Genomic DNA, 16,024 nt, shown 5'->3' with positions numbered 1-16,024 from the left:
ATGCTTTGGATGGGGCCAATGTATTTTTCGAATGTAAATCCTTCCTCCGATATTTGTGTGAGACAGTGAGGTCCCCCAAACACTGCCGCCAGGAGCCCATTATGTATTCTGTAGGGCTGCGCCGCATTGTGGGTGATTGATGGCCGTGTCACAGTAAATATACTGAAGATCCGGGGATAGCGGCTCACAGTCATTTCTTCTCTATATTGCTTCAGCCTGCGCCACATATGGGAATAGAGGAGGAATAGTCGTGTGAGATTGATGACACCAATGTGATATATATATATATTCCTGATATACAAAAATGATATATACCAGTGATGGCGAACCTATGGCACACGTGCTACAGGTGGCAAGCTGAGCCCCCTCCGTGGGCACGTGGCCAGGCGAGTCAAACCGCTACATCCCTGTGTCCCAAAAGATCTTTTCGGGACACAAGGATGTCCCGGTTACCTTTCTGCAGCCCCGCGTTTACTTTAAAAACCCAGGGGCCGCCGGGAGGTAGCACACGCAGGGACGTCACTGATGTCCCGTGTGTGCGCCCATAGGAACGGAGGCATGTAGCATCAAGGAGGAGGATGCACGCTGGCCGGCATGGTAAGTTACCAGCTACACTTCAGCTTCGGTGCTCCGACCACTGCTCCTCCGGTCCCGGAACTGACTGACTGATGAACTGACTGACTGATGAACTGACTGACTGATGAACTGACTGACTGACGAACTGACTGACTGACGAACTGACTGACTGACGAACTGACTGACTGACGAACTGACTGACTGACGAACTGACTGACTGACTGACGAACTGACTGACTGACGAACTGACTGACTGACGAACTGACTGACTGACGAACTGACTGACTGACGAACTGACTGACTGACGAACTGACTGACTGACGAACTGACTGACTGACGAACTGACTGACTGACGAACTGACTGACTGACGAACTGACTGACTGAAGAACTGACTGACGAACTGACTGACGAACTGACTGACGAACTGACTGACGAACTGACTGACGAACTGACTGACTGACTGATGAACTGACGGACTGACTGACTTCTTATACAATTTATGAGGACAGGGAGAGAAGTCTCATTCTTAATGATGGGAGAACATGAAGATTTCTGGGACATTGTCTTCATTAATCTCCCGCGCAGATGGTCGCTGTCGTTCTCTCTCTTTCTCACTTATTGTAATTGAATTTTTGATGTTACATTTTTTGCAGTTTTCTTTGCTCCTGCAGATCCCGGCTCGCGGTTTTACCTCAGACACTTGAGACCTGAAATCTCGTGTCCCTAGGAGTTTAATTTTGGTATTTGGCACAGTGTTTCAGATTATAAGATATGCTGGGTTTATTATATTCATATTATAAGAGACCATAAATTCAGTCATTCTGTGAGAGACATCATTCTGGCTGACCGCCATCTCTCTGCACCGGTTCTGTACTAAGCTGGTTGGCACTGTCATTCTGAAAAACTTTTTATATTTTGTAGTACTACTGATAAGATGGACTTTTTTAAATATAAATTTAAAGAAAATATCAATTTTACTAAAAAATGAAAATAGCCACCACTAGGGGTCATCTATCTTCATGCAGACAGACTACTCTGTATTTTGCAGCATACTGGATACCGGCCATAAAGCGTGTTGGTATCCAGTATAGGAGATCACCATTGCACCACCACAGCCTTCAGCTGTTCCTAAACTACAACTCCCATGATGGGAGTTGTAGTTTTGCAACAGCTGGGGGTACAATCTTTATAAAACTTTGGGTTAGAGCTGTGTATCCTCCAGCTGTTTAGCTTCCAGCTCTTGCAAACTACAGACAAAGGATGTGTGGGGATGCTGGGATTTGTAGTTTTGCAACAGCTAATGGCAACACTGCTCTAACACAGCGCTTTACAAATACTGCAGCTCAAGCTGTTGCAAAACTACAACTCCCAGCATGCTTGAACAACCAAAGCTTTCTCTGACTACTGAATGAGAAAGAAGCTGATAAGACATTCAGGAGTCTGTGAAAGCTGAATGACACACATAGGGACAGCTATGTTGATTAGCATCCAGCTTTACTAGGAACAGATAGAAAATGTATGCATAAAAACTACCGTGCAGTGATTTTCAGACTGCCAGGCTGCTCCCAGACTCCGAGCAGATGAGTCATCACAGTGAGGGAGAGAGATGGACACGCCCCTCCAGAAGGCAAAAAGACAAAGCGACTGAGCTTTTCTTTAGGGATATATAGGTCCTAGACACATAAACATTATATGTACATGATCAGGATTAGGCACTGAGTAACATATCACCTTTTTTTTTTGGGCACTATAACAGGTACAAACACTCATTTTTTATTTTTATTTTTTTTTATGTTTTGCCCATATCATATACATTCCCCATCACTAGTCCTACAGCACCATTTTTTTTTTTATTCCAGACCAGCTGCATCTATACTTTTGATTACAGAAACTGGGTCATATTTTCACCAATCTGCTTAATGTGTCTGACCAGGATGTCAGTCCTGGGTCAGCTGACTTCTTGTGAACTACAGGATGACATCATCACCTATCAGATCCCTCCCCCCCCCCCTTCCAGCTCTATCTGTATACTGCTGCTGCTATCTCCATGGGATCAGGATATATAGTAGTTATACACCTCCCCTCCAGCTCTATCTGTACACTGCTGCTGCTATCTACGTGGGATCAGGATATATAATAGATATACACCTCCCCTTCTGCTCTATCTGTATACTGCTGCTGCAATCTCTTTGGGGATCAGGGTGTATAGTAGTTATACACCTCCCCTTCAGCTTTATATTTATACTGCTGCTGCTATCTCTATGGGATCAGGATATATAGTAGTTATACACCTCCCCTCCAGCTCTGTATACTGCTGCTATCTCTATGAGATCAGGATATATAGTAGTTATACATCTCTCCTCCAGCTCTGTATATTGCTGCCATCTCTATGGGATCAGAATTTATAGAAGGCTGTGTTCACAGGTTTTTGCTATGATTTTCTGAAAATTGCATAAGATAAGTTATTTTAGCGCAACTGTTCAAATCATGGTAAAAATGTGTAATTTGTACAGTGATATTACTGCCACCTTTACTGTCAGTGTAAATGATATAGGAACAGATAATGCTGTCACCTTGTCTCTCTGTATAAATGATGTAAGTACAGATAGTACTGCCTCCTTGTTTTTTTGTGTAAATTTTGTTAATGCAGATATTACTGCCACCTTGTCTCTCAGTGTAAATTATGTAGGTACAGATAGTACTGCCACCTTGTCTCTCTGTGTAAATTATATAAGAACAGATTGTGCTGTCACCTTGTCTCTCCATGGAAATGATGTAGGTACAGATAGTACTGCCACCTTGTTTTTTCGTGTAAATTATGTGGGTAAAGATATTACTGCCACCTTGTCTCTCTGTGTAAATTATGTAAGTACAGATAGTACTGCCAACTTGTTTTTTAGTGTAAATTATGTTAGTGCAGATATTACTGCCACCTTGTCTCTCAGTGTAAATTATGTAGGTACAGATAGTACTGCCATCTTGTCTTTCTGTGGAAATGATGTGGGTAAAGATATCACTGCCACCTTGTCTTTCTGTGTAAAGGATGTAGTTACAGATATTAGTGCCACCTTGCTTTTCTGTGTTTATCGTGTAGGTACAGATATTACTGCCACCTTGTCTTTCATTGTAAATGATGTAGATACGGATATTACTGCCACCTTGTCTCCCCATGTAAATGATACATATACAGGGAGGGCCTTCCTGTCTCTTCCCCCTGAATACTATACTGTAGGTACAGATAGTACTGCCTTCCTGTTTCCCTTTGAATAATATAGGCACAGACAGTTTTAGGTACCTATCTCTTCCTGTATAGGATGTATACACAGATAACACTTCCTAATACTCATCTGTTCTAAGTTTTATACGTGCTCTTATTTTTTTTATTTACTTATTTTTTTTTTTTATATCTGGCGATTTTTCCTTTAGTTATAGAGGAGAAGAGCTGCACAGATCCAGGACCCCCACTGAATGGATATAAGGAGCTATCTGAGCAGGGGGGGTTCCCATATGGGAATCGGGTCAAGATAGGTTCCACCATCCACTACTTCTGTAACAACTCCCATGTCCTCAGCGGCAACCAGGAACGGAAATGTCTGGAAACAGGTCAATGGTCGGGGAAGCAGCCGGTCTGCATTAAAGGTAAAGTGTAAAGAGATCTACACAAATAAAGGGATTTTTTAGAATAGGTTTATACTGTGTTATTCCTTATGCCGGGCCTTATGGGATAAAGCATGAAACGGAGCTCAAAGTCTACCAAATAGGATGTTTCCCAGCCAGTGTGCCTCCAGCTGTTGCAAAACTACAACTCCCAGCTTGCCCGGACAACTGTTGTCTGTCTGGGCACGCTGGGAGTTGTAGTTTTACAACAGCTGTAGGCACACTGGTATGGTAAGGGGTCTCCTCTCTTCTCTTAGAATTCAGTATCCAAACCAAATCACTGTCCTGTCTAGAGGACCATATAGGCAGGTTTTGTCCATGGTGTACGAGGGTTTGCGCCATCTCCATTACTCCTCCAGCTGAATGTGAACACGTCGCGTTATTACATTAAACATGATGAGTAGGACAAAGTGATTTCCCATGAGAACATATAGATCAGACAACACATAGTAATGGGACAGGCTCATATCCATGAATAACATTTCTATCTATCTATCTATCTCATATCTATCTCATATCTATCTATCTCATATCCATCTATCTATCTATCTCATATCCATCTATCTTGTATCTATCTATCTATCTATCTATCTAATCTCTATCTATCTCATCTCATATCTATCTATCTATTATCTATCTATCTCATCTCATATCTATCTATCTATTGCATATCTATCTCATATCTATCTCTCTCATATCTATCTCTCTCATATCTATCTATCTCTCATATCTATCTATCTCTCTCATATCTATCTTTCTCTCTCATATCTATCTTTCTATCTCATATCTATCTCATATCTATCATCTATCTATCTCTCTCATATCTATCTATCTCTCTCATATCTATCTATCTATCTCATATCTATCTATCTATCTCATATCTATCTTTCTATCTCATATCTATCTATCTATCTATCTCAATCTATCTCATATCTATCTATCTCAATCTATCTATCTCTCATATCTATCTATCTATCTATCTATCTATCTATCTCTCTCTCATATCTATCTATCTCATATCTATCTATCTCCTATCTATCTCTCTATCTATCTCATATCTATTATAGTTAGAGCTTGTTCACATTGCCTCCGTTCCGTCATGCCCGTTTGTTAAATCCGTTCCAGACTTTTGCTAACAAATATAAAAGAATGCCATTCATGTCAATGGGATTCTTTTATAATGCGTTGTCATCAGTTTGCACCCGTTTGGTTTCTATTCCATTTTTTTTAAGTGAAAAAAGACGGTGCATGAAGTATTTTTACCCCCGTCAGCTGTTGCAAAACTACAACTCCCAGCATGCCCGGACAGCCAACGGCTGTCCGGGCATGCTGGGAGCTGTAGCTTTGCAACAGCTGGAGGCCCCCTGCTTGGGAAACACTGGCCTATTGATTCCAGTTGGAATTGTGAAATTACCTAATTTCCCCTGTGGTGGCGCTGCAGGGAGACTGAACACTGCATTGTTATCTTTGCTATGGCACCCCCTACTGGCAGGGAGTCAGGTTTTAACAATTGACCTTCCTAGATGTGATTTATAATAACAATGGGGAAGACCTATCAATACCTGTTCAGAGGAAAAGTCGACCAGTTGCCCATAGCAACCAATCAGATCGCTTCTTTCATTTTAAAAAAGGCCTCTGCAAAATGAAAGAAGCCATCTGATTGGTTGCTATGGGCAACTGCTCCACTTTCCCTTTGCACAGGGTTTGATAGATCTCCCCCAGTGATCTTGTATCCTATAAAACATACGGTATTTTTTTTTATTTTTTTTTATTTTTCGCCTTCCAGTGGGATCAGATTCCGGCGCACAGCTGGTTAAATCCAGTGGCGCTCGCTCTCCGGGCGTTCTCCGGCTCTTTTATCCGGATTACACGTGTACGGTTAGACAAATTGAAAGTGGATATTTTCTGCGTAATTCCATTTTGATTTCAGGGTAATAGCTAAATATAATCTGAAAAAAAAATATGTTTAAAGAGCAACTCCGGCCTTAGCTGGTAAAATGACATTAATGGTGCAGACCGGGGAAAGTAAATCTATGTTGTTCTATATTCCCACTCCCATGATGCCTCAGGACAGAATATGGAATTAAAGGGGTACACCCCTGGAAAACATTTAATTTTTTTAATTTTTATCAAATGCTGCCAGAAAGTTAAACAGATTTGTAAATGACTTCTATTAAAAAATCTTAATCCTTTCAGTACTTATGAGCTTCTGAAGTTAAGGTTGTTCTTTTCTGTCTAAGTTCTCTCTGATGACACGTGTCTCGGGAAACGCCCAGTTTAGAAGCAAATTCCCATAGCAAACCTCTTCTAAACTGGGCGGTTCCCGAGACAGGTGTCATCACAGAAAAGAGCAACCTTAACTTCAGAAGCTCATAAGTACTGAAAGGATTAAGATTTTTTAATAGAAGTAATTTACAAATCTGTTTAACTTTCTGGAGCCAGTTGAGATATAGATATATATATATATATATATATATATATATATATATACGTTTTTTTTCTGGAATACCCCTTTAATCCTTCCAGTACTTATCAGCAGCCGTATGCTCCACGGGAAGTTCTTTTCTTTTTAAATTTCCTTCCTTTCTGCCAGACCACAGTGCTCTCTGATGTCCGGAGTAGGATAGGTTTGCTATGGGGATTTGCTCCTACTCTGGACAATTCCTAAAATAGACAGAGGTGTCAGCAGAGAGCACTGTGGTCGGACAGAAAGGAAATTGAAAAAGAAAAGAACTTCCTCTGGAACATACAGCAGCTGATAAGTACTGGAAGGGTTAAGATTTTTAAACAGAAGTCATTTACAAATCTGTTTGACTTTTTGGTACCAGTTCGTTTACATAGACATGTTTTCCAGCGGAGAACCCCTTTTAAAGGGATAGGCCCTTATTTTCGCATCGGGAAGGGGTCTGACTTGTGGCGCTCGGTGAGGTGCCGGGAGTCAGACCCCCCCACCACCAATCTGATATTGATGGCTTATCCTAAAAGATCTCCATACACTTAAGTCAAAAGACAGCCAATTGTCTAAAGCAGGGGTGGGATACCTTTTTTTTTTTTCTGGCGAGGGACATTTGAATATTAATTTTACGCCATCATTCGCCATTATACATGGTATGTAGCTTGCCCTCTATTTATAGGACCCTCCTGTAGGTAGTTTTCCCCCCTGTATTTAGTCCCCTCCGTATGTAGGAGCCTCTCTAGGTAGGATCTCCCCTGAAGTTAGCTTCCCCCCTGTTTTCAGGACCCCATGTAGGTAGTTTGCCCCCTGTATATAGGCTTGGGTTGCCACCTGACCTGTATTTTACTGGCGCAGACGGTATTTTTGTCTTAAAAATACGGGCAATGCAAAGGCCGGTATTTATCCAACCAATCCTCTAACACCTGGAATGTTGCACCATATACTATACCAGTGTTTCCCAACCAGAGCGCCTCCAGCTGTTGCAAAACTACAACCCCCAGCATGCCCGGACAGCCGCTGGCTGTCCGGGCATGCTGGGAGTTGTAGTTTTGCAACAGCTGGAGGCACCCCTGGTTGGGAAACATTGACCTATACTATATACTACTATATAGACCAACATGCTGGGAGTTGTAGTTTTGCAACAGCTGGAGGCACCCCTGGTTGGGAAACACTGACCTATACTATATACTACTATATAGACCAACATGCTGGGAGTTGTAGTTTTGCAACAGCTGGAGGCGCCCCTGGTTGGGAAACATTGACCTATACTATATACTACTATATAGACCAACATGCTGGGAGTTGTACTTGTGCAACAGCTGGAGGCACCCCTGGTTGGGAAACACTGACCTATACTATATACTACTATATAGACCAACATGCTGGGAGTTGTAGTTTTGAAACAGCTGGAGGCACCCCTGGTTGGGAAACATTGACCTATACTATATACTACTATATAGACCAACATGCTGGGAGTTGTACTTGTGCAACAGCTGGAGGCACCCCTGGTTGGGAAACACTGACCTATACTATATACTACTATATAGACCAACATGCTGGGAGTTGTAGTTTTGCAACAGCTGGAGGCGCCCCTGGTTGGGAAACATTGACCTATACTATATACTACTATATAGACCAACATGCTGGGAGTTGTACTTGTGCAACAGCTGGAGGCACCCCTGGTTGGGAAACACTGACCTATACTATATACTACTATATAGACCAACATGCTGGGAGTTGTACTTGTGCAACAGCTGGAGGCACCCCTGGTTGGGAAACACTGACCTATACTATATACTACTATACAGTCCAACATGCTGGGAGTTGTAGTTTTCGCTTAGGGCAGCTGCTGAGCCACAGGCTGTATCAGGGCATGCTGGGAGTTGTAGTTAGTAACAAACTGCAACTCCCAAATTTAATAAAAAAAGCGATCAAAAAGTCACAAAAATGGTTCTGTTAAAAACTACAGATCGGGGCGCAAAAAATTATCCCTCATACCGGACCATATAAGGAGAAATAAAAAAGGTTATAGGGGTCAGAATAGGACAAAATTCCCCCTCCTCTGTGATGTCACGCATATATAATTAATTATGCAAATTAGCATATTTTTTTTTGCAAGAAAGGTGGCAAATCTAATATAGGTATGTAGGACACCCTGTCAGGAGTTTGTCTGTAGGTAGGATCTCCCCTGAAGGTGGCTTTTCCCTGTAGGTAGTTTGCTCCCTGTATAAAGTCTCCGCCTGTATGTAGGACTCTCTGTAGGAAGTTTGCCCTCTGTATATAGGCCCCACTGTATGTAGGACTCCCTGTAGGAAGTTTGCCCTCTGTATATGGGCCCCACTGTATGTAGGACTCCCTGTAGGAAGTTTGCCCTCTGTATATAGGCCCCACTGCATGTAGGACCCCCTGAAGGTAGCTTGCCCTCTGTATATAGGCCCCACTGTATGTAGGACCCCCTGAAGGTAGATTGCCCCTGTATATGGAAAGACTCGGTATGGTTCGAGATGACAAGAAGGCAACAGTAATTCAAATAACCCCTTGGTCCACATCTGGCTTAGAGACTATTCCATCTTGGACCGTCCGAATGTCAATGAAGAAGAGGATTAATGCCCCTCTGCCCCTACCTCCGCATACGTTTGCCCAGTATTTTGACCCTGTGATCCGCCCTCCCCCTAACCCCCAATGATCCCACACCCCTCCCTTGATCACAGACGGTAATCTGTTGTTGTTTTTTTACTTGTTTTTCGATACTGAGTGATGGAGCAGAATGTTAGTGTAGCATGTGGTACGGTGTATAGCTTAGAGAACCTGTGCTGTATATTGTACTGTCATGCTTTGTGTGATTGTCATTTATAGTACGACTTGTAATGACGACTGAATGACGAAAAAAGCTCTTTCAATACCTTGTTACAACCAAGGTCTGCAGAATACCATCTCTGAACCAACAACATGTCCAACCAGCAGAAGACCCCACCAGGGGCCACTCCTGTCAGCTAAGAACAGGAAACCAAGGCTACAGTTCACATACGTCATCAAAACTGGAAAATGGAAGAACGTTGCCTGGTCTGATGAGTTTCGTTCCAGCTCATTCAGATGACAGGGTCAGAATTCAGCGTTAACAGGAAAGCCTAACAAAAGTGGCAACCTTTAGGGTCTTCTGCTGCTGTAGCCCATCTGCTTCAAGATTGGCCATGTTGTGTCAGAGATGGTATTCTGCATACCCTGGCTGCAACCAGTGGTTTTTTGAGTTACTGTTTCCTTTCTGTCATCTCGAACCAGTCTGCCCATTCTCCTGCCTTGTATTAATGGTTCAAAGTTTAAATTTCAGCAAGTTGTCTTAACCACGTCTACATGCCTAAATGCATAAAGTTGCTGCTGTGTGATTGGCAGATTAGCTATTTGTGTTAACAAACAACTCTTCCTAATGTGGCCAGCGAGTATACAATCCAATGGACAACTGAGTATTAAAAATGGCGCCTGTGTTCTCTTAAAGGGTTGTAACGCCACATCTCTACCCCACACGTTTTTTGTTTCAGCTTGTCGGGAGCCCAAGATCCCAGATCTGGTGCGCCAGAAAGTGCTGCCATCTCAAGTTCAGTCCCGGTGAGCTATTATTCCCCCCCCCCCCCGGACATTGTAAGCCGTCTAGATCTACTTACTAAACATGAAATACATCATTAGTCCTATCTTAAAAAAAGCGGATTGTGCATGTTAAGGATAATCCGCTCTTATGCCATCCATTTTGTGTCTTGGTTTCTCTATGGCTTCCATATATTTAATCCAGGCCTGCGATCCTGTGAGAGATAAAAGTGCAGCAGATGTAATGGAATTAGTGCATGGTATGGGGTCCGGGGCATTATGTGTAGGATCGACATACAATTCAGATTCCAGAACATACTGAAGGCAACTTATCCGCTATCCTAAGGATGGGGGGGGGGGGTCTGACTGCTGGGACCCCTGTGTTCTCCCACGCGGCTCCCCGGCTCTCTGCATGATCTCCCGCGCGGCTCCCCAGCTCTCTGCATGAATGGGTGCAGTGCTCGGGCTCTGCCATAGAGCTGCATGAAGAGGGCCTGTCGGCAGCAGCTTTGTGCAGTGGTCCAAACGGCTCCTTTCATGCAGAGAGCCAAGGTGCCGTGTGGGAGGTCCTTAGGATAGGGGATAAGTCATTACATCCCAGAGTTCTCCTTTTAAGAGTACCTTTCATCAAAAAAACTTTTTATATATTAGATTAATGTATGCAGAATAACTTTCCAATTGCTTGTTATTAAGAAAATTTAATATTTAATTTTCCACTTTGAAAAAATGACCACTAGAGGTCTCCCTACCAGTCCTGGCCGCAAGCCCTTTGTATAAATTTCAGACTCATGCTGGAGTCCTAAATCTCAGACTGCAGCCGGGACACAGACAAGCTCAGCACTGCTCCCTGCCTGTCAATCAGACGGGCAGGAGCCAGCACTATGCTCATAGCACAGCAGGGCATACTCCTGACTCTGCCTTACTGCATGCCCTCATTTCATTTTACTATCTGAGCTCCGATCTTTCTTCTCTCTGCATAATGCGTTGTAAACAGAGAGGAGAAGATTCAGAGCTGCCAGCTGAGCTTGTCTGTGTCCCGGCTGCAGTCTGAGATTTAGGACTCCAGCATGAGTCTGAAATCTATAAAAAGGGCTTGCGGCCAGGACAGGGAGGGAGACCTCTAGTGGTAATTTTTTCAAAAGTGTGTATATATATATATATATATATATATATGTCTTTATTTTCAAATACACGTCACATCCATATACAAAAGACACAAAAAATCCCAAATCTTTAATCCATTCCACTACCCAATCCAACCTCCCAACCACCCACCCCAAACCAACATCCGATTCCGGGGGGGGGGGGAGGAGCAACATCTGGAGGGCCACAGTTTGAAACCCCTGTGCTAGACAGTCCCCCATTATACTAGGCACAATGGCCTAAGTGATATGGACAACAGTGGGAGGAGATAAGTGGCTGTTGACATGTTGGAACTGCTGATCTCCAAGGGCCGTTCTTAACCAGTCCACCATAAGATTTGCCCCACTGCCTTCTCTTTAGGGAAACTCCTCTTCACCAACTTTACTCCGCATCATCGACGACGTTCACCAAGGAAAAGATTGACATCTACCCCACCAAGAAGCCGGCTCTGCCCCCCGGAGAGCTCCCTAAAGGATACCAGCACCTTCACACCCAAATCCAGTATGAGTGTGCGTCTCCATTCTACCGGCGCATGGGAAGCAGCAGGAGGACCTGTCTGAAAACTGGAAAGTGGAGCGGACGAGCTCCTTCTTGCATCCCGAGTAAGTTCTTCCTTTGGTAATTTGCTGCACTGGGCAGTAGCCAACCTGCCCCCAGATGTCGGAGTATGCTGGGAATTGTAGTTTCACATACTAAATACCTTTTAAATTCTCTTCTACCATTCACATTGGCGAGTCTCTGGCTGCTTGCTGTCACCAGACGGGGGCATTTACCAAGTCCTGCATTTTAGGATAGAGTCACACGCAACGGATCCGCAGTGATCCCTCGATGACAGACCCTACAGTGTGCCTCCTTCTGTGCCTGCTTGTAGCAGCAATCCGCCGCTACGAGCAGACACACAGGGACGTGCGAGTCGCTGCGCGCATCTGCAGTTTACTCACAGATATCACAGTCGCTACCCCTGCTCCCTGAGCTATGCCCAGAGAGTACACGATGTCCGAGTACACTGCGCGTGCGCACAGCGACTCGCACGTCCCTGTGTGTCTGCTCGTAGCGACGGATTGCTGCTATGAGCAGGCACAGCATGGGGCACACTATAGGGTCGTTCATCGGATGATCCACAGCATACAATATGACGCCACCCTTACAGGGAGATTAGACCCAGATTGTAAAACATGTTCTTGTTTTCTAATCTGTTTCTATTTTCTGATTGTAATTTTTTTTCATTTAATATTTTTTGTACAATATTATGGGGGGTGGCCATCTTGCCTAAGGAGTTTTCAACAGCATTTAGTGATATGCTTTACAACAAGTCCCATGGACACAGGCGACAAAAGTCAGGAGCTGTCCCATTCACATGAATTGGAAATGTTACTGGACCTGCTCTGTGACCTTTGAGAGGGGAAAGCTGAGCTGTGAGCATCATCTATTGTCCTAGCTATATACTGGTGTCACCTATCACTGTACTCCTCTCTGTGATGATAAGGGGGAGACTGACAGGAAGTGATCTGTACAGAACAGGAAGTCTCAGCTTAGTTTTAACACATAGTGGCCGGAATGGGAACTGCAAGATTTCAGGATTGTTTAATTATATAGATAGTAAATGGAAAATTAAAAATAAATAAATAAAATAAAAAACACCACCGAAAAATCTTTAAAGGAAAATCAGAAAATTACCTATTGCATAAATAACCATTGTGTGTTGGAATGACGTTTTTCTAATTTATTAGGAGCCTATTAAAAAAATCAGCCATAAATGTTGTTACTTTAAAATGCTTGGGTATTGCAAAACATGGGTGTTGTCCGGGCATGCTGGGAGTTGTAGTTTTGCAACAGCTGGGGGCACCCGGCTTGGGAAACACTGCGCTAAGCTCTGCCCGCTTACTCATTGCGCCATAATTAGATTATAATATTTTATAATTAAAGTTCCTTACTCTAACAAATTATTGTGAGTGGCTTAATAAATTGCTGTATGTCAGTAAGCAAGTAACATTTGCTTTTACTTTCTATTATTTTGCTCTATTATTGTGATATATTTTATCTTTTTTTTTTTTTTTCTTGTCTCAGTTTGTGGGAAGCTGGAAAACGTCACCGTCCCCCAGGTGTCGCAAACGCGCTGGCCGTGGCAAGCCGCTCTATATCGCAGATCTAATGGCGTAAAAGACCCCAACCTGAGGAAGGGCGCCTGGGTCCTGGTGTGCAGCGGGGCCCTGCTAAATGAGCGCACGGTGGTGATAGCCGCTCACTGCGTGACCGACCTCGGCAAGAGCACCATCATCAAGGTGTCAGACCTGAAAGTCGTGTTGGGGAAATTCTACCGAGACGACGAGCGAGATGACAAGAGCCTGCAGCATCTACATGTCAGTAACCATGGCAACTGGGAGCAGGGATGTATATAGGATGGCAACGTCTTTCCCATAGGATACGAAAGCTGAATTCACAGCGGTGGATGTGGTTGTCTCTGATAAGGATATATGGGGTCGGTGTTTGCTCAAGGTCTATTTCCCCTGAGGTCTGGGAGTGATGGCTTCTCTCACAGTACAATATTATCCTAACAATGGAGGCCGTCAGACCCCTTATGTATGCCTAATGCAGAGCTTTCCAAACTTTTTATACACATGCCTAGTTTGGTGGCACTCTCCTCGGCGTAATTCCTATGATGCACAATGTGATACCAATATATAGTATCAGCATTAAAAATTTGGCTGCTACCCCCCATTGCCATTTAATCCCCCCCTTCATCACCCTATGTTCATTTCATCCTCCCCCTTATCATCCCCTGTGCCATTCCATTCCCCCTTCATCATCCATGTGCCATTTCATCTCCCCTTTGCCATTTTACCTCCTTCATCCCCGTGTTAATTCCCCCTTTGATCCCCCCATACCATTTTGTTCCCCCTTGATCCAGTCCTGTACTATTTCATCTCCCCTCTTGACCCCGCCCGATGTGTCACATCCTTCTTACCTCTTCCCCCAGTCCAACCTCATTCCTCCTCTTGATCCCCCGTGATGCCACTTCATGTCCCCCATGAACCCTACTTGATTCCCCCCCTTGATTACCTCCTGTGCCACTACATCCCCCTCGTGAAACCCCCTTTTCCATTTCACCCCCCCCCCTCTTGACCCCCTTCCCTTGTGCCACATCATTCCTCCCCCACCTCTGATCCCCTCTGTGACATTTAATATCCCTACCCGAAAAAAGCAACACTCTTGGTTCTCTGGTCCCTTTGGAAAAGTAGACCAGGGGATGGCAAAAATAAAAAAGAAAACCTCCTCACCCCTTTGTTTGCTCCTGGTCTCGTGCCACCACCACTACCTCAGCTGGCCTGGTTGAGGTGCCCCAATGATGTCCTCATACACTTAGCCCAATATGCTGAAGTCAGACACTGACCTCATTGGCCAGTAGGGACCTCATTGGGGCACTTACCGGGGGCAATTCAGAGAAAGGACTGGACTGGGAACAAGCGAAGGGTTAATTACATTTTGGTCAAGGAGACTACAAAACCCCTTTACTGGGATTGTTAGGAAAGTCTATGGGCTATGTCTAGTGTTGTAGCAGAACTCCTTTCAGATGATTAGAATATTTATCTTTTCTTTGTTCCCTCACTTGCCCTATCAGTGCAAGTGACATCAGACAACCATAGTTAGTTCATGTCATAACTATTTAATCCATTTTTTTTTACCAGATCTCGGCAGTCATCTTACACCCTAACTACGACCCCATCCTGTTGGACTCTGACATCGCAGTCATCAAACTGCTGGACAAGGCCAGGGTGAGTAACAACGTCCAACCGGTGTGTCTCACCTCCTCATCCGATCTTGACTTGGCCACACTGGACACCAAGATCGTCACTAGCGGTTGGCGGATCCTCTCCGACCCCAAAGCCCCAGGTTTCAAGAACGAGACCATTCGTGCCGGGTTGGTGCTGCCAATGGACTCCCTTCTGTGTGAGCAGCAGTATGAGGAGAACGGGATCGGCGTCAGCGTGACCGAAAGCATGTTCTGTGCCAAACAGGCACCGGGCGCCTCTTCCCACATATGCCCCTCGGAGACTGGTGGTATTGCTGTCGCTCTTTTGCCAGGAAAGGTGTCATCTGAGATCACTTGGAACCTTGTAGGACTGGTCAGCTGGGGCTATGACAAGACTTGTCACCAGGAGCTCTATACGGGGTACACAAAAGTCGTCACCTTCAAAGACTGGTTGGAAAAAAATATGAAGTAGACTTCGAGGAGATGGCATTTGTCTTCTATTATACCTGGGCTTAAAGGGGTACTCCACCCCTAGACATCTCATCTCCTATCCAAAGGATAGGGGATAAGATGTCTGATCACAGGGGTCCTGCTGCTGGGAACCCCCGCGATCTCTCCTGCAGCATCCCCTGTCATCTGCATGGAGCAAAGTTTACTCCGTACCTGATGACGGACGAAACAGGGGCTGGAGTATTGTGACATACCTCGCCCCTCAATGCAAGTATATGGGAGGGGGCGTGGAAGCCACCACACCCCCTCCCATAGACTTGCATCGAGGGGGCTGGGCCGTGACATCACCATACTACGGCCCCTGTTTTGCCCGTCATCAGACAAGGGTGCTACAGGAGAGACCGCGAGGGTT

The 16,024-nt window shown here is 44.4% G+C and overlaps 1 protein-coding gene across 1 annotated transcript in view; it reads left to right on the top strand.

Moving 5' to 3' along the window:
* PAMR1 (peptidase domain containing associated with muscle regeneration 1) overlaps positions 1 to 15,725 on the top strand; it is a 47,965-nt gene extending 32,240 nt beyond the window's left edge. The window contains exons 7-11 of the mRNA XM_056527868.1: positions 4,004 to 4,216; positions 10,226 to 10,292; positions 11,772 to 12,013; positions 13,479 to 13,771; positions 15,098 to 15,725. Of these exons, the coding sequence (XP_056383843.1) occupies positions 4,004 to 4,216; positions 10,226 to 10,292; positions 11,772 to 12,013; positions 13,479 to 13,771; positions 15,098 to 15,634 (1,352 nt within the window). The 3' untranslated portion in view covers positions 15,635 to 15,725. The remainder of the gene's footprint in view (positions 1 to 4,003; positions 4,217 to 10,225; positions 10,293 to 11,771; positions 12,014 to 13,478; positions 13,772 to 15,097) is intronic.
* The last annotated feature ends 299 nt before the right edge of the window (positions 15,726 to 16,024 follow it).

This window comes from Hyla sarda, chromosome 6 (assembly GCF_029499605.1).
Source record: "Hyla sarda isolate aHylSar1 chromosome 6, aHylSar1.hap1, whole genome shotgun sequence".
Lineage (NCBI taxonomy): Eukaryota > Metazoa > Chordata > Amphibia > Anura > Hylidae > Hyla > Hyla sarda.
The sequence above is the reverse complement of the archived record's forward strand: the minus strand, read 5'-3'. Positions and strand labels throughout refer to the sequence as shown.